This window comes from Podarcis melisellensis (genome assembly GCF_964234715.1).
Source record: "Podarcis melisellensis genome assembly, chromosome: 1".
Taxonomy (NCBI): Eukaryota; Metazoa; Chordata; class Lepidosauria; order Squamata; family Lacertidae; genus Podarcis; species Podarcis melisellensis.
The window spans coordinates 41,546,900-41,566,672 of NC_138528.1; the positions used below are offsets into that span (position 1 = coordinate 41,546,900).

The 19,773-nt window shown below is 42.2% G+C and overlaps 1 protein-coding gene across 4 annotated transcripts in view; it reads right to left on the minus strand.

The window, feature by feature from the left end:
- The window catches only part of PLCB2 (phospholipase C beta 2), a 55,088-nt gene that overhangs the window by 25,173 nt on the left and 10,142 nt on the right, over nt 1-19,773 (minus strand). For 2 of the 4 annotated variants that reach the window (XM_081886487.1, XM_081886490.1), the window contains exons 3-11: nt 16,686-16,754; nt 13,883-14,023; nt 13,071-13,150; nt 12,170-12,223; nt 10,452-10,527; nt 9,400-9,500; nt 8,668-8,834; nt 7,847-7,993; nt 6,686-6,843 (exon numbers count right to left, since the gene is read on the minus strand). In XM_081886487.1, the coding sequence (XP_081742613.1) occupies nt 6,686-6,843; nt 7,847-7,993; nt 8,668-8,834; nt 9,400-9,500; nt 10,452-10,527; nt 12,170-12,223; nt 13,071-13,150; nt 13,883-14,023; nt 16,686-16,754 (993 nt within the window). Of the gene's footprint in view, nt 1-6,685; nt 6,844-7,846; nt 7,994-8,667; nt 8,835-9,399; nt 9,501-10,451; nt 10,528-12,169; nt 12,224-13,070; nt 13,151-13,882; nt 14,024-16,685; nt 16,755-17,289; nt 17,375-19,773 lie in introns of those variants that run through there. The other 2 variants (XM_081886488.1, XM_081886489.1) reach the window with 2 other exon arrangements.

Below are 19,773 nucleotides of genomic sequence, written 5' to 3' on the forward strand. Positions count from 1 at the left end.
GAGGTGCTGGAACTCACCATGAACACCTCCCTCCATGGTCCATATGGAGATATCATAGCGAATTCATAGAGGAGACAGAGGGATTATGCATTCATTGGATAGCTGCATAGGGCCTCTGCATATACAACAGCATTCCCATAGAGCTCCCTCTACACCACTGGAACCCTTGAAAACATGTGGCTTGTGATCTCAGAAAGAGAGCCTTTTGTGTGTATTGCTACATGCATGTGCAATTGTCTGCATCCTGCTGAACACATGATGGTCAGGAGCAGAGCCAGCATCCCACTGAGAGTTTGCCACACGTGTTCATTGTGATATCATATGTGGCTTCTGTCTTACAGTGTCCATGTAACTCTGGATCATTTTCCAGGTTTGTTAACTGATATTAACCCAGAGTTCCACAGTTCAGAAGTAACAGGGAATTCTGGTTTAATACATGCCAGAATTGTCACACTGAACTAAGTGTGCAACAGGAGAAGGAGGAGCGAGTGAGCGAGGAGCACTCAGACCCAGCACTTGTTCCTGGCTTCTGCTTTATGAAGCCTCAAACTATCATCTGTTGAGGCCTATAGGAAAAGATTGTATTTATTCATTTTATCATCTTAGGCTGTAGATTGTACAGTGGTACCTTTGGTTACGAACTTAATTCTTAACTTGAAACTGTTTTTAACCTGAGGTACCACTTTAGCTAAAGGGGCCTCCCGCTGCTACTGTGCGATTTCTGTCCTCATCCTGAGGTAAAGTTCTTAACCCGAGGTACTACTTCTGAGTTAGCGGAGTCTGTAACCTGCAGTGTTTGTAACCCGAAGTACCACTGTAATTTGTATGTCCCTTGGGGACAGAGGCCATATCTGTGTTCTGTACAGTGCAAAACCCACTGTTGGTACTAAAAATTGTTGACAAGTAATTGAAATACTTTTGCTGTCATCTGTCGAGTTTAAATTCAACCCGATTTGAATGGCTGCCTTAGAGAGCAGTAATTTGTTTTTATAGAGCATAGTAAAGTTTTAAATTACACTAGACGGCAGTTCATTACTTACATTTCCCTTCTATTTGGATGATGAGACTATTTCAATTTTTATTCATTCTTTTAAGTCCAGGTGCAGCAGCATTCTTGTCACATTTTGGTTTGATGGTTCTATCCCTCATGATCTCCTGGTATTAAGGGGCTAACTACATGTTACACTGCAGCTGCATGCAATAAAGCCATAACGGCCTGCAGCAAAGTGCCCTCAGAAGTGGGAGCTGGCTCTGGAGAAGTGATGGATGGAAACTTTCCATCACCTTCCTCATTTAAAGAAAATACAACAACTGAGGGCACATGCAAAGGAGACAGGGCCTTTCAGATCTTCATTATATGGAGCTGCAGAGTAACATGTAGTTTGTATGTAGTTTGTGTCTATCATCTCTCTCTCACTCATATCTATCTATCAACAACTTTGCTCCCCCCCAAAAAAAACCCCAACAACTTTTCGGTCCAGATTTTCGCTTTTTGAAATATGGCAACCCTAATCTATCTACACAAGGAGAAGGGGATGACAGAGGACGAGGTGGTTGGATAGTGTTCTCAAAGCTACTAGCATGAGTTTGACTAAACTGTGGGAGGCAGTGGAAGACAGGAGTGCCTGGCGTGCTCTGGTCCATGGGGTCACGAAGAGTTGGACACGACTAAACGACTAAACAACAACAATCTATCTACTGAAAGGCAGTCACACATTAACTGGAGCCAAGTCCTAATCTTTTCCCCTCACATAATTTCTTGTTGATGTCAGAGAGAGAGAGAGAGAGAGAGAGAGAGAGAGAGAGAGAGAGAGAGAGAGAGAGGGCTGGGGGAAGTACAACCCTGCTCGTTCTCTTTGGTCTTCTGTTATTTTAAATCATGAACAGCCCCCCCCCCCAAAAAAACCATCACCCCTCAAACTTATCTGCCTTCTTGTTCTCCTGTTGCATTACTTCTGTGACATCATGCAACTATTATTTTACCATGTACAGTGGTACCTCAGGTTACATACGCTTCAGGTTACATACGCTTTAGGTTACAGACTCCGCTAACCCAGAAATATTACCACGGTTTAAGAACTTTGCTTCAAGATGAGAACAGAAATCGTGCAGCGGCGGTGCAGCGGCAGCAGGAGGCCCCATTAGCTAAAGTGGTGCTTCAGGTTAAGAACAGTTTCAGGTTAAGAACGGACCTCCGGAACGAATTAAGTACATAACCAGAGGTACCACTCTATTTAATTCTGGGGTGGATTGGAGAAAATCAGTAGGCCAAGGTTAAGCACCTCCTCCTCTTGCCCATCAGTTCTACCCTTCAAATTCCTTCCTAGGCCTTGCATTAGCATTAGAAAAGTCAGGAAGGAACACCATGTTCTCCTGTAGCCAATCACAGCTGAATGATGAGCCATGCACACCTGTAAGCACGTATTTGTTGAGCTTGCACTTTAAACTTTTTAAATATATGGGCTTCAAATCCCTTGGATATGAAACACTTCTCAGAGAGCAACAGTTTGGGAAATGCACGAATGGAAGGCACGATAAGATTTCCAAACAAATCCCACAGACACTTTCTCAGCTTTTTGTTTTTATTTTGTAATCATACTGTGGCATCTGAATATAGACTGCATTTTTAATCAAGACTTATATTGGCTTATATCTTGATCAGGTTCCTAAATTAAATGGGCTTAGATTTTCAAAATGTTTCATGCCAGGCAGAAAAAACCTTGGCAAGAGGTTTTCTCCTAAGACAAGAGGGCCCCATTGATTTATGGTAGAAAAAACAATTCTCAAAGTCATAAAAAGGGAGAATTACATATGCTGCCCCAAGGCTGAAAAAACACTATTAAGAATGGGTAAATAAGTAAAATGATACCAATGGGCCTCACGTTAAACCTTGAGCTGAATTCTCTAAGGCCAGAAGCAAATGGGAAAAACATTTAGCTGACAGAAAAAAGAGAACATTTTTAGGAAATCTTCTAAAGCTGTTTCTTTCTCAAACTGAGAGAGTTAAAAAGGGCAATAAAATGTTGGGGAAAGGCAACTGGCTTGGCTGGAGAAGAAGCTTCTTTCTACTTTATTTTTAGGCTGGAAAGGGGGGTGAAAGGAGGAGTGTAAACTAAAGAGGCTTCTTTTAAAAGCTGTTTTTTACTGAGTTCCTTCCTTTTTACTTTGAGAAGCTTTATTCTTTTAAGAGGCTACCTATGATAATGTATGAAATATATTAGCTTAAATATATTGGCTTAAATGTAATTATGCAAAGGATTTAAGGAATGCTAGATTCTTATTTCATATGGTTGTAAGAGTTGTATTTATCCTGAAATTAAGTCAGCCACCAGCCTAGCCCCCCTGCCAGACAGAAGACGCCATCCAAGCACTCTTGATATATAGTTGTCAGGCATTTGTTTAGAAACCTTAAATGAAGGAAATCTTTCAATGTTGATGTGAACTCAAGATCCTTGACATCTGTTGAACATAAAAATGTAAGATTAAACATTTGTTTTAGAAGGCAATAGGGCAAGAGGTGAGCTGGTAATTAAGATTCCATGTAAGATATATTATTACTTATATGTCATATATATAGCTCTTTGTCTCCCTTATAAGGGCAAGGAAATGGGTGTATCTTTTGTGGGTGTATCTTTTGTGATTGGTTCTACCAAACAGCCAATAGGAATTCCAACCAGGCTGATTGGACAGAGGCAGCCACAGGAGGAGCAAAGGGGGCTGGATTAAGGGAATATAAGTGCTGGCCAGAATGGCAGGAGGCCAGGCCAGAGCTTGGTAACCATATACCACTGTGCCTCTCATTTATTTGTCTGACAAATAAATTAATATTTTAATTTCTCTATTGCTGCGTTGAATATTTCATTCCAGCTAAGCGTTAACCACAAGCAGAGGTGCTACAATACTTTTGTGAAACCTCTGTGCATTTGTCATTAACTTTTCTTTATTCCCCTTCCAACACTAGTAATTGGTAGCTTACGGTAACATTGCTTTTATCTCTAATTATCTGCCTTCTTTCTTCTGCTCTGTTCTGTGACATTGTGCAATTGTATACTGTGCTATTTTATGACTTCTTTGTGGAAGCTGAGCCTTGATATGCAGCATTAGTACTAAGGTTCAACATGGCCTAGGACTTGATATTACCTCTTGCTAAGCAACTGTTCCTGATTGAACAAGCAGCAGAGAACTAGGAGGAGGCTGTTAAGGTGCCTCTGTACTTAATCTGCATGTCAAAGTAAAGTGCTTCAGGTTGAAAGCAGGAGAGTGTCACCTCCCCCAGCTAAGCTATTTTGGAGAGGAAGGCAGCCATAGGAAGAGGGGAGGAAACATACATTACTTAAGCTATAATGAAAGGTGCATGCTGTGTTAATGGCCTGTAATTCCTTTGCAAGGTTCATTGTTGTGGTGCAGAGCAATCCTTCCATGTAATTATAGCTCCAGTGAAGCACAATAGCACTCTCTATGTTTTGCAGATTGGGTGGTGCAGTGTAAAGGGGACCGTGATGTCATAAGATCTGGAATGTGAAATTATGAACACCAAAACCACAAGCATAATAGAGAAGCTAATCATTAAAGTAGGAGAAGGAAAAACGGCCTTTCATCTTTGCTCATTCCCTGCTGATGCAATTACTGTTGGAGGTACTAGTCCACTATAATCTAGCTGGATATGCCTGCCAGAACTTTGCACATTTTTGCATCCAGAAAAAAGGCTTTGCAAAGTCTTCAAATAGCTTGGGAGAGAAAAAATGCAGGTAGACATCAGGACTCTGGGTCACAGACATTGAGCAGATAGTTGGGTCGCTAATGATGTATATGTTCTAAGTACTTAACTTGCATATGTAAGACCAGGCATAGGCAAACTCGGCCCTCCAGATGTCTTGGGCCTACAACTCCCATCATCCCTGACCACTGGTCCTGTTAGCTAGGGATGATGGGAGCTGTAGTCCCAAAACATCTGGAGGGCTGAGTTTGCATAAGACCCAGGTTTTCAGTTTGCTATATTGGTTATCTTTGGTGTTAAATTAAAACTATTCCGCTTTGTAAGACATGGAAGTAGATTCATAACTGTAAGCCACAAAGAAAATACATTTTACTGTATTTTATTTGATGTCAGATGGCATAGATGAGTAGAAGCTGACTAAGCCAGAAAAAATAGCTCTTACACTGATAAATGAAAATGGGGGCTGGGTGTGTGTAAACAAACCAATAAAGCAATATGAAAATATGGACACTTTACATTGTGAAGAGCCCTAATGTCTGGCTAAGGTTGTTTTCTGTGTCTCAGCACATTCTTTGTACTCAGTCTAGGCCTCAGTCTAGAGCAGGGGTAGGCAACCTAAGGCCCGTGAGCCCAATCGCCTTCTCAATCTGGCCCGCGGATGGTCTGGGAATCAGCTTGTTTTTACATGAGTAGAATGTGTCCTTTTATTTAAAATGCATCTCTGTGTTATTTGTGGGGCCTGCCTGGTGTTTTTACATGAGTAGAATGTGCACTTTTATTTAAAATGCATCTCTGGGTTATTGATGGGGCATAGGAATTTGTTTGTTTCCCCCCCCCCAAAAAAAAATATATATTCCAGCCCACCACATGGTCTGAGAGATGGTAGACCAGCCCACAGCTGAAAAAGGTTGCTGACCCCTGATCTAGAGTGAATGTCATGCAGTGGCTAGTATTGGGCTGGGGAGGGGAGAAATAGTTGCTTCAGTTTTCCATATCTACCTCAAGGGGACATTACTTTGAGTTCTTTGGAGGAAAGATGGTATCCCAGGCTTTTTAAAATGCCAGCTGAGTTTGATTTTATTCTGTGAGGATGCTGATATCCCCCCCTCCATTGCTTCAGTGCCTCTTAAATCTTTTGTTTCTATCATTTCAACTGTGTTAATGTGTTAACGGCCCTGTTAATGGCCACGCTAAAAATACATATGTAAAACAATGTAGTGAACAACTTATATTTTTGACATTTAAAGCCCTTCGAGTCAAGAACACCTGAAAGATTCCCTGTCTCCTAGTGTCTCTGCTTCAACTAAAATAGTCATCAGAGTCCCTGTTCTGGGTTCTCCCACTGCCTGAGGTAGATACACTGAGTGGCTATCAGAAAGAGGCTTCTCAGTGGTGGTGGACTGATTTTTTAAATGTCCTTGCCAGGTACACTCACCCACGGGCGTACGAGGGGGGGCAGAGGGGGCGGGCCGCCCGAGCATCACTCGGGAGTGTGTGTGACAAAACGGCCTGCTGGCTCCTCAGCTGTAGAGCAGCCAAGGGCGCGCATGCAGTTAGTATGCGCGCCCCCGCGTGCAGTTAGTATGGGCTGCCGTTCTCGTGCACTGTCTGTACAAGCTGCCTCTCACACGGCAACTGTTTGGGGTGCCACACATGCGCAGTCTGTACAGGTTGCCGCTCATGCGCAGTCTGTATGGACGCCGTGCATGTGCCGCCGGGTCCTACCCCGGATGTCGGAGAGGGTTCCTCCGCTACTACACACACCTGGAATCAAATCTGATGCCGTTTTGGCACCAGGGAAATATTATTTATTTTGACAGATTTTATCTGACTAGGTTTGTTATGTTTTCTGTTTCTTCTATGAATGTTGATGTTATCAGTATTTTTTTCAATTTGCGTTTTGAAATTTTGTGAAATCTCTAAAAACAAAAGGTAAAAAAAACAACAACCAGCGGAAGATATCTGTACCTTGAACAATATTTCAGTTGTCATGGTGAATCCATGGGTGATAATAGGCTCCTCATCTGGAGGACGCCCCTTCCAGCAATCAAGTTCCACACAGCGGCAGCCAGCCAATAGGGTCTGCCGATACATTTCAGGGGAGGAGATTCCAGAAAATTGTCCAGCTGCAAAAAAAAGGGGGGGGGAGGAGGAAAAATAAGCCTGTCATCATCGTCTATGCAGCCATATCTTTTGAATGAAGAGAAGGGAAACTCATTTCTGTTTAAAACTTTTATTTCTTTTTGAAAAATGACTTGTGACTTCTCCGTTTCCAAAAATTCACCCATGACATAATTGAAATTATAAATATTGCTTACACACACACACACAATGTTATATAATTGTGGGTCGTTTTGAAAATTGTTATATATTTAAAACTCTTTTTAAAAAAGAATTGTTATATAGCTTATTTCAGAATAGGTAGACAGAAGTAGACATGTGGACTGTAGCAAAACAAAAATAACAATAAGTAGAACATATACGTAAAAGGAACATGAAACAATATCTACAGCACAATCAAGCCAGTGTTATACATATAAAGATAGTTATGGACAATTCTGCTATAAATTTTGGACAATGGTTTCTCCATCTGTTCTCTATTTGTTTGGACATCTTTCAAAATATCAGCACCAATCTTGGCACAAAGGGTTGCCGAGGTGGGGGCAGTGGTCTTCATTTACATCTGGATGCTGGATGCCATTTTGAATCAAGATGGCAGACCAAAATGTGATTTTGACATGACTTTACCTGGTTTTGGGCACAGGTTCAGCCACTTCATTACCAAACTTGACATGAGGGTTCCTAAGGTAGGGGCAGCTATCTTCATCAATGTTTGGATGCTGAGTGCCATTTTGATTCAAGATGGTGGACCAAAACGTGACTTTGCCTGATTTCTGGTGTGATAGGTCCATTCACAAATTTAAAAATTATTTAAAAATTGTAATATTTTTTGGTTTCTACAGATTCCCAGGCATTGCCAGGCATTCCCTGCTAGTGATAAATAAGTCATGGCCTGATGAACAGTTTTCATAATGAAAGTAAGCTACAAAGCTAAGTCAAGGGTCAGTAGCTACCCTCTTGCAATACAACAGCTAGTAGAAATGGACATATCTCCTCATGGCTGCATACCTGTTAGATAGGTGTTGTGGGAGGAGTTGATGAAGTAGTGAGAGAGTGGCTGGCTCATATCTTGGTGCAGCAAGAGTTTGTCCTGTGATACTATACTGTTTTCAGGACCACACAGGAACCAAACCATTCCTTCTGGAGACAGCTGCCCTGCAAGATAATTTTTAAAATGTTACTATTGCTGGTAACAAAATACAAGGGCCTGGAGGAACTGAGTTTGCATATTCCTGCCCATCTAAGCAATGAGTGATTGATTCCAGTGGGGCTACTCTGAGTATTATTTAGTCAGATACACCCAATGACTTTAAGCTGCCCTAGGCCCAGGCTACTGAAAGATTTCCATGTAATAAACAGATTCCTCCTCTTCCCCTGATGACTTTGCACCATCCACGACTCCTCAACCTCTGCTACCACCTCCTGCCATCATTGCCAATAAAAAGTAGACCAAAACGGAGGCCAGTGGTGAGTGGGATGAGGCGAGGTGGAGGTGGCGCCAGAGGAGGAGGCAGGGAAAGAGCTCCTCAGGGACCCAGATCTGCTGTCCCTCCCAGCTGTCCTGAGCCTGCTGCCCTGAAGCAACTGCCTCACTGAGCCTTGAGGGCAGGCCATCCCTGGCTGCCTTAAAAGTGGACCTCTGTGACCATCTCTATCTGTTTTTCATTTGCAATGTTTTATTTTGATCTTTTGTAATGTTACATTTGATTTTTTAAGAATGGTTGTAATCCATTTAGGTCCACCACCACCCCGTCAGAATTGTAGTGATATAGAAATAACAACAACAATATTATGATACATACTTCTGCTTATGGAAAAAATAAACTCACCTCTTTGAATATTCATCCCACTGGGCTCATACTTGTCTATGAGACCCTGTACCTGTTGTGGCTTGGCAGGGGGGAAAAGCATGTCATTGAGGTGAGAATCTCGCTGTTTCTTGTTAATGAATTTTGTCAAGTGGTCTTTGGTCATGTACGGCTTGGCTTTCGAATGGCTAAGCAGAGACAATGGAAAAAGGACAAAGAGAGAGTGGTGTCTTTAGATGTTCTGGAAAATCCCTCTTAGCAGCGAGACAACTTTTCTTACACTCATTTGTGGTTTTGACATGACTAGTTCCTTGTTACCCTTGCCCTGTCCGATACTTTACATTTGGTATCAGCAGTACTACAAGATGTGGGGGGACTAGGGATTTATCATGCTAAAACAGTCATCCAGTAGCATGAAGTGGGTGCTGGAAAAACATGCACTGCAATGTTGGTATAAGTAGAAGTTATGGGGATAACTAGGCATTATAGATAGAGATGGCAACAGCATGCTCACATTTAGTCTGACCGTAAGTACACTTAATTCTGTACTGGATAGCGACCGATGTTAACAAAATGGTTGGAGGAATAGGAATAATCTTGCTACCCTTCACCACTTTTTCATTTAAAAAGTAACAGTGCTATCAATCTAGCAATCTGCAAAATTCCAGCTGGTTCTCACAGCCTCCCTTTGCCTGTACAGTATCCCTTCTCTCCCACACATGCTGGCTGCGCTGCTACATAATGGAGGCTTACTGTGAGGTAAATATCTCGTCGATCTCTGGGCGAGGACACAGATTCATCAGGAACGTTTTGTACACCGCTTCAGGGAAGTCCTCTGGATTGATGCCGTCATTCTGGAAGCAGAACAGCAATTCTTGATGACTGTTATCAACCCTTTTGTGGACTTCATTTCCAAAATGAAGGGGCCCAAAACCTACCCTGGAAGTTGGGCCCTCTGTCTTGGATGCCCTTCCCTGCCCAGGCCCAGATATGCATACTTCAAATGTATTTCTACCTCCACCATCACTTGGTTTCAGTGTATCTATGTGGGGTTTTGCTATTGTTCATTTGGTTGTTTGTGAGTCGTTTTGGTTTGTCTTGGCAAGATAAAGCAACTAACAAATTTAATAAATAATAATAAAAGTGTGCCAGGTGCACATCATTCAGTAGTAAAGAATAAATACACTGTACTCAGCTCTACACACATTCATACACATTCTTGTTTTCATGTGTGTGTGTGTGTTTGTGTGTGTGTGTGTGCCCTCTAGGACTGAGACCTCTCACTGAACACAAATACTTTCTGAGGCTGAGCTAAGAGATTCCAAGGCTGAGACAAACCAAGAGGGATCTATTGAATTGGTCAATAGTACATTCTCTCTTCACAGTTTCTGTGATCTAAATAATCATCAGACACACACACCCTCCACACACACAGCTAGTTAAATACAAAGATACATTTAAAACTATGTGCATTTCAGCTCTAAATAGGCAGTGTTGTACTGTGGTACACTGCATACTGTACAGTAATGCAGGAGGTTCTCTGGAAAACTGACCTTTTTTTTTACAGCTGTTTTACTGTTGTGTTAGTAATGGGCATCTATACTTCATAGAATTAAACTGGTTTAACTGCCATTCAGTTTCCTCAAGGAACCTGGGAAGTTAGGCACCTGGAACAGAACTTTCCAACCTACAATTCCCGAAAGTCTTTGGAAGAAGACATAAGCTGGTATAAAATTAATATAAATTTGTTGGGCAGACATGTTTGTTGACTATGAGGCCTGGGCTATGGAGAATATACTTCTTACCTTGCCCTTCGGAAGATGGCAAGCACTTAATGCTGCTTCTACCCTTTTTCTGTCTGCAGGAAATGCTTGAAAAATACTGAAAGAGAAAGAAAAGGGTGAGTGAGAGTGACTGTTATTGGGGAAGAGCTATTTGGCAAAACTTCCAGTGGGAAAGGCAGTCCGTATAGAGAAAATGGCAAATTGCCCAACATGTAGGCCATTAGTTGTCTCCATGAACTAGTTCAGCATAGGCTCCAACTATACAACCAGAACTATAAGCAGTTGTTGTTGTTTAGTCGTTTAGTCGTGTCCGACTCTTCGTGACCCCATGGACCAGAGCACGCCAGGCACTCCTGTCTTCCACTGCCTCCTGCAGTTTGGTCAAACTTATGCTGGTAGCTCCGAGAACACTGTCCAACCATCTCATCCTCTGTCGTCCCCTTCTCCTTGTGCCCTCCATCTTTCCCAACATCAGGGTCTTTTCCAGGGAGTCTTCTCTTCTCATGAGGTGGCCAAAGTATTGGAGCCTCAGCTTCACGATCTGTCCTTCCAGTGAGCACTCAGGGCTGATTTCCTTAAGAATGGATAGGTTTGATCTTCTTGCAGACCATGGGACTCTCAAGAGTCTCCTCCAGCACCATAATTCAAAAGCTATAAGCAATAGTTATCTGATATTTCCTTCCCCTTTTCTTTTAGGAGTAACTGTGACTGAGAAAAGACAAGCAGTTCGTGTTATCCTTTTTTATTTTCTGGCAGAGTAGTGTAGATGACTTGCCTCACTTAAGAGACAAAGTGTCACACCTCTCAGCAGTTCTTTGTTTCTGGCAATCTGGCATCTGGCAATGAAAGTGTTTTTGAGGACTCCATAAATTCAGGAGCCTACTCTTCTTTTCTATGTTTGCTTTTTCTTGCCAATCTGATGTTGAATTGTGCCAAGTTATGTTCCTTTGCAGATGGATGAAATGGCAACCTGTCTTCTGCTATCCTTATTATTATTGTTGTTGTTGGATGATGATGATTTAATATTTTAAAATTGTTATTATTATAAATTTTCCACAAGTGAGGAAGCCAGAGAGAGTGAGTCTTCCTAGGATTGGAAGCCAGGGGGATAAAGTTGTTCAAGGCTTGGGCGGTTTCAAATTTTCATTCAGCTATGAAATTCAGTGGGTGACCTTAAGCTAGGCACATTCTCTCAGCCTAATGTGCACCACACAATACATTTAAAGCACACAACTTCCCCCAAAGAATCCTGGGAACTGTAGTTTTTTAAAAGGGTGCTGTAGCTCTGTTAGGGATAAACTACAGTTCCTGGTATTCTTTAGGGGAAGCCATGAGCTTTAAATGTGCTTTAAAAGTATGGTATGGATGTTACCTCACAGGCTTGCTGTGAGGATATACTTAGGGTAGGGGAAACTGTTATGCCCCCTTAAGGTCATTGGAGGAAAGGCAGAGTAAAAATGTAATAAACAGATAAATAAACAATTAAGTTGAGGCAAACCTGGTTTCATAACAAATAGTGAGTGCTGTAGAACAGCTTGATTTGTCCTGGATTTGAAACCTGGTAAATTTTACCTCAGCCCTCTGAACTGTATATCAGACTGGACATCTCTAAGCATTCCCTCCCAAAAGAACCCCTGGGCAGCCATTTGTCCAAGAAGATCCCTCGATAGTGCAGTCATTCAAGTTTGTCACACACCAGCAGTAGACAAAAAGAAGCACAATGCACATGCCGTACTCACTTCCTAACAGGAATTTTCCCCTCACTATTCAGTTGCAGTTTCAGCTTCACCAGTCTGTGGAAACATTCAAAATAGACAATCCTTGGCTAAGAGAAAAAAAATGGAACAAGGGAAGTATGGTAGCCATAACAATAGGGAAAAGTAAGATAACCGTAAGAAAAGCCTGAGGTGAATTATTGTTAGATTTAAAGCTGAAATTCGATTCCACATTGATTGGAAAAGTTATTAAATTCCACAGACTCGTCGCATTTGCAGTCACAGGGAATCGTGAAGTGAATTGAAACTGAGATTTGGGCATTTTGTTTACTGACATCCCAAGCTAAACTCAAAGGCAACAACATTTCATATTGAGATGATTAATACAAGTCAGTGGAACTTGCCAGAGAATTAGCATCGTGATGCTAAAAAGAATCTTCTGTTGATATCATACTTAAGCTTTCTGGATTGAATTGTTTATAGTACATTCCTCTCATCTCAGCACATGACTAGTTTCATGTCATCAAAATACAAAAGACGTGTAACAGTTGGAATGATACATGCCTGCAGTGTATCATCACTTGATCAGGCCCTAGCTAGCCATGTCCTACTTTGGGACACTATATGACATAAGGGACCGAAACAGGACATTCAACTCTCTCTCCCAGTTTTCCTTTTTCCAGCTGACATCCAGTATTCCATAGCTCTGTCCTCACTGGGCTGGCTTTTGGGGGGAGGCACTGACACCTTACTTTTAAACCGTTGTTTTGTAATTTGCAAACTTTAGGGTTTCCATAAGCACCCCAAGTCTTATCCCTTCTTTCTCAGTGGCCGCCCTTTCTGTTGGCACTCAACACTTTAGCATGCTATTTGAAGGAATAACAGAAAACACTTGGTAGTATGAAGTTATTTGATAACTACTTACATTCTCTCCAGGAAGGAATAGCGGGAAGCATTATATACAAAGGGGTTCCTAGAAATGACCATGATATCATCTGCCCAAGCCTGAAAAACAAGGAAAGACTGGAAAATGAACTGTGTAACACCCTCACTCCCAGTGCCGCTGAGCATGTGTGTTATGGCCAAGTTCCACATGGAACTTGTTCATTCTCTGCCCTTGTTATCCATTCTAAAGTGATGCCCTCCAGCTAGACAGCCATTGAAATAAATGATATTTAGTTTCTAGTACCGTTATGTAAGCTTTAAATCAGGATTTTAGTGGAACAAATTATTCTTTTCTCTGTTTAAAGAGGGCATTTCAGTACATCTTACAGGTACCTGTCTATAATAAATAAAGAGCATCAAGGTAAAAAACCCACAAAAGTTTATTTATTAATTAACTTATATTCTGTCTTTCCTCCAAAGAGCTGAAGGTAAATAAGCAGACATCATTTTCTCAATTCCTGTTTTCTCAAGTTGAAAACAGGTGTGTCTTGCAAAGTATCCAGCAAACTTCATGGCCAGGCAGGAATTAAAACATTAATCTCTCATAGCCAAACCCAGCACTTCAAATATTTTACTGGCTTTCTCAGCATGGAAGCTCCATTTATCTTTTTGCTTGAGCAAACTTCCAGGATAATTGAGGAGCAGGGCAGCATAAACTGCTCTTTTTGTGAATAACATGTACTCACTCTTTGAAAAATAAGTCACTAGTGGACAGTTTGCCCATCTTCCCATCACTCCTTTCAGAACTCTTCATGATGCCCCAACCCAACCCCTTTTATAGTTTTTCAATACCTTTCCAACATTTTCTTTATAGGAAACAAAATTGTGAAAAGTGAGATCCACCAAATCAGGACCAGAAACCACAGTCAAGGTCTTCAGAAAGAAATTGTTGTCTGGGAAATCCAGGTTGAAAACGTCTCGGAGCTTCTGGCTCTGCAAAGGATAAACAAACATGAACATTCCAAGTAGGAATGCAGAGGGGAGGACAAGTTGCCTGCATGAAACAACAAGAACTGGGTCAACCTTTTGCTTGGAATTCAAAGTGGAATGATTCAGCTTGAAGATCAGAAAACATTAACCAATATAGCATTTTTTTAAAATTATAATTCCCTTTACTCATTGAATAGTGTAGTGCTTTATTCATTTACTGTTTATAGAAGGGATGGGGAACCGGTGGCCTTCCAGATGTTGTTGGATTACTCTTATCTTCCCAGTGCTGGCTGACACAGATGTGATTTAGGAGCATCTGGAGTCACTAGTTCACCATCCCTAGTTTACAAAAAAGTTTAACATGCTCCCACCCCAGCATACACTATTGAACTTCTTACAGAAATACTATAACAGGGTCAGATGCTACAATAAGCTCAGAGCTGTCAGAAAATAATGGCAGCTTTGTGTTGAGATTGTCTTCTCCGTTGTTTCTGGCCATGCCCACGATCAATGGCGGTTGTTCTCCGCAGCCCTCCAGGGGCTGCAGGGAAATTCAGGCAGGAGGAAGAGAGGAAATGAGGCATAAATCCTCTTGATGCTCTTCAGTGGGGAGTTCACTGCATCCCACAGCGTGGTGCAATCCCGTGTCTGCCAACTTGAAATGCATAAGAGGAGCGATCTGGAGTGTGCCGCTGCCGTGGACAAGCCTTCATTACTGGCATGATTTGTGGAAGGTTCCTCTTCAATTTGGATAATTGGCATTCATCAAGAGGCGCTCTCCAAGCATCATATGCTAAGAGGCTGAAATCAATCAGCTGCCGAAATATCCGGGACTGGTTTTCTGAAGGTATTTGAATGTTTTCTGAAGCTTGAGAATCCTTACAACAGCCTCAAAGGAAAGAGGGAGGACAAGAAGCTTTGTGCTTTCTTATGGTTTTCCAATGGTCTTTCTATTTCTTGTCCTCCCCTACGATGAAGAAACATGTGTAGTTGCTACTTTATTTGACACTTCAAAAATGGGGAGGGGCAGTGGTGGAGGAAGCCTCTCCATCACCTGGGGCATGGCGCTGAGGGGCGTGGCGAACCTCCCGGTAGCGCACATGCGGCAGCCTGTATGGACTACTGATCGAGTGCCATCTGTACGGGCTGCCGAGTGTATCGACCTGTACCCTCGGACACTCTACAGCTTGGGGGGAGGCAGTGGACCATCTTGTCACCCCCCAACAGGGTGGCACCCGGAGTGGACTGCTACCTGCCCCCTTCATATGCCCCCAGGGAGGGGGGCTTTTCAATTATGCTTTACAAGGAATTTAATAAAGTTTTGCTATGCCCCCCCCTTGACTGAGGCTGAATGGATTTTATTCATCACCACCACCAGACCAGGGTGTTGTTGGAGAAATCCAGCAGGGAAAAAGAAAAATGACCCGCAACTGGATAGCTGCTGCAGAGAGGTTGATTCTTAGGAAAGTGTGTGCTGTGTATTGTGTGCCGGGAAAGAACTCCAGAGGGGAATTTAATGGCAGATGTCTGGAAAGTTCACCCTGTGAGATATTTATGGCTGTGGCTCACATGTCAGCCTGATAACAGTGGAACTGAATCGAATGTGACCTTGTACCACTCAGATAAACACTACAAAGAATTGAACAACGAGAGAAAGAACTGAACTTTTTTAACATTCCAAGTCTGGAACAAAAATGTACATGAAGGGCTACAAGTGAAATGGATTATATATTTACAAGAGGGAAATGAGGTGCTGATTGTAAGGTGACAAAGGGGACAGCTGGAAGAATGGTTTAATGGCAAGTGAAGGATGTCAACTGGAGACTAAATAAGAACTGAGCAGCTATGGGGGAATATAATGGACATATGATTGCAACAAGAGCAGGAAACCTGGTTTTAAGAAATTGTATTAAATTAAGTAATTTGGTTTGATTTTTAATAATTTGGAAAATCAATAAAAATAATATTTTTAAAAAAGAGAGATTGTCTCCTCCATAAGTTACACTGAAACTTACAGTACCATACTTGTCAGGAAATGTGCATGTTTCACACCTTTGGTTCTTGATGCCAGATCACAGGTAAGTTTCACCACACATTATGGAAAGGAAGGGAACAAACTTCTCATTGGGCTAATATTTTTGCAGCAATCCTGTGTTTTTCACCATGTATAATCCTGTCCTAAAAACAAGGACTATGAGATGTTGTCTTGTTAATGTGGACTTTGCTGATTTTGACAAAAACACCCCATGCACACTGGATATTGCTTGCACCAACTTTAGTTTCTTGGGAATGTTTTCTCTCTCTTTTAAATGTGGGCCTATGCATGCCCATTTATTCACCAGACTTAAACTTCCCCCCCCATTTGATTTTACCTATTATGTAACCTCTTACATAAGCACTGTTTAGCAGTTTCTCCTGAACATTTTCAGATTTTGCACCCACCGTCCACTCCCAAATTTAGCAGTGCAAAAAAAGGATACATGTTTCACAGGCCACACATTTCATACAGTCCAGTGTTACAAAACACACAATTTGCTACCACAAATGAAAAGAACAGCTCAGTCAATATGAGAGGAAGAGGTCAATTAACAAGTTACAATGGCATCTCCCATTGAATATTGCATGGATAACAATTACTAATCTATACACTATGCCACAAACTCACCTTGGGAATCTTTGCAAATTTCCCTATTCTAGTATCTCGAATGCTTGTAATTTCCAAAAATTCCATTTCCTGCAAAAAAAATAACATTCAAGTCCTGAGCAATTGTAAAGGAAAGGAAAGCACTTGCATTCACAAGCCCATTACTCAGCAGCCTAATCACATCTTCTAATGTACAAAACAGCATGCATTAAACATTACCCATTTTCCAACAGATTCCATTAGGGGCAGGCCCAGAGAATGTTACCACTACTAAGCAGTAATTGGTAATGTCCAAAACATAACAGCTAGCCCAGTATCACTTTGATGTTTGGAATCTGTGTTATATAAAATGCAAGGTATCTTCTCAGAAAATTAGAATTCTTATTAGCTTTAACTACTACAGCGACTCTCACATGAGTATTATGTGGAAATATTGGGGAAATAAATGCAAGGTTCTGAAACGTTTGTGCATTATACTCAAATGGCAACTGGATCTTTCACTAGCTGTCTTCTTTTGAGTATCACATACTAATGTTTGGGAATTGGGACTAGAAACAAACTGACAACCAATACAGGTGCTTTAAAACATGAGAGATCTAAACGGAACCCAAGCCAGTAATCTGACCACTGCATTTTTCAACCTTCATTGCATTTTCCATGCAGTGTTATGAGCCACTGTGTTAGGTTATCTGAAAGAGGAGCTTGCTGGGAGAATTTGCCTCTGCAGAGATCTTTAGCCCGCCGAGGACGCATTCTGATGACATCATTGGTTCACGCTACGCCAGTGGCGTAGTGTGGGGGGTGTAGGGGGGGCCGGCCGCACTGGGCGCAACATCTGGGGGTTAGGGTTAGGGGGCGCAAATCCACGGGTTAGGGGGCGCAAATCCACGGGTTAGGGGGTGCAAATTACTTGCCTTGCCCCGGGTGCTGACAACCCACGCTACGCCACTGCGCTACGCTGCATATACGGTGGTTAGGGCAACCCACACAATACGGTAGCTTTGCACATCTTCTTCTCCTTCTTGTACTTGCACTTTCTAACCTTCAAAGTCTGCTGGCTCTCAGCGGCATTAGCACCCATCAGCATGGGCAAGACCCCCTTCCCTGGTTACTGCTTAGCAACAGCAGTGAAATGATAGAAGCTTTAATATAACACACCACTGATCTGCATCAATGCAGATCTTTTTTGTTTGGTTTTTACTTTCATAATGGGGTATAACAGCAGGGAGCTCAAGAAGCCTAAATCTCCCTTGTTTGTATTTTCAAATGCTGACAAGCAAATTTCCAAGAACATCACAATTCTCGTTTGCTGATTCAGGCCAAATGGCATATCACATGCCTCAGCTCTGATTATTATTATTTAACTTAAAAGCCGCTTCAATTTGTGAGCAGAGAAGGGGTGGATGGGTGTAACCCATTCCCTGCTGGCCATTTCCACACTCCAGATTGCTCACTTCATTCATTCTGGGGGAAAAAACTTAGAAGGAGGAAGCAGCAGGAGGTGTGTAATTTGGAGAGAGAAAATAATGGGGAGGGGAAAGTTAATCACCCCACTTCCCAGTAACTCAAAAACTGGCATCTCACACGATGCAAGATCCCATGGAATCTGATGGCAAACACGAGTAAATGTTACATTTTTGTGTACCCTTTCTGGCAACACCTTAAAATGGATAGGAATAGAATTCTTATCCCCAAGAGAACTACATGGATAAACCCTTCTGACGGAACTTATTGTACACTGCTATACATCTGTACAAAAAGTCACCCCCCTTGTACAAAAACTGGCTTGGAACTGGACTGTTTGTTAGCTTGCCCAACAGCATTTGAGCTCACCTTTGTTTACAAGCTCTTTTCGCAAGTGGGAAACCAGCCTACCACTGGCCTCTCCCAGTGTGGAATTAAACAAACCACCATCCTACTCCCATATTTGTTTATTTTGCTTAGTATTCTAATCATAAGACTACTGAATTTTCCAGGCAAATGAGACACCTGAGTTATCACTACCCTCAGACAAGCCCATCTCTTCCGTTGACAAATTAGTGAGCTATCTGCCAGGAACTACAGGCAGCAGAGTGAAAGAGGCCCCACTTCACTCTTTAGAAAACTCATCCCTAACTCAAAGGGTCCCTATACTGCAGCAAACTAGTACCTGGCAGAGCCATGAGTAAGCAGCAACCAGGTGTCAGGAGGTCAGAGCTTTGTGTGTAACGTGGTCTGCCTGCACCCCTAAGCTAGCCAGCTCCCCTCGGGTGTGGTGGAGAACACTGGGCAGATTCACATCACACATTCAAAGCGCTATGATACCACTCATGGCCCCCCCAAAGAATTCTGGGTGCTGTAGTTTGTTAAGCATATGACTGTAGTTTGTTAAGCATTTTAAGGGTGTGAGTTGACATGATTACAAGGTAAATGTCTCAATTTAGTGTGACATGTTATTCTAGACAAACGTTTGAAGGCACAACTATCAGTGATTATTGGCCATGATAAGTGAATGGAATTTCCAGGTCCAAATGCAATTATATCTCTGAATATCACTTGCTTGGGAGCAACAGCTGTTGCATTCATGCCTTGCTTGTGGGCTCCCTAGAAACATCTGGTTGGCCACTGTGGAAACGAGGGTGCTGGGCTAGATGTGTGTGTCGTTTGATCCACCTCGGATCTTCTTATTGTCAGCGAAGTCACTTAAATACAGTGGTACCTCAGGTTACATACGCTTCAGGTTACATACTCCGCTAACCCAGAAATAGTGCTTCAGGTTAAGAACTTTGCTTCAGGTTGAGAACAGAAATCGTGCTCCGGCAGCGCGGCAGCAGCAGGAGGCCCCATTAGCTAAAGTGGTGCTTCAGGTTAAGAACAGTTTCAGGTTAAGTACGGACCTCCGGAATGAGTTAAGTACTTAACCCGAGGTACCACTGTAATGCAGACAGATTTCAGAGAGAAATGTCCTGATAACACATTGCAGAGCAAAATTGAATGAAAGCAGTGTATACCGGTAGTTTGAGGAGAAAGAAACAGAGAAGCTTTTCTTTTCTTAGTTAAGGTCTTGTACATAGCTCCCTCAGGGCTACATAGCCAAGCAGGGCATGAGGTGACTCAGCAAACATCATGC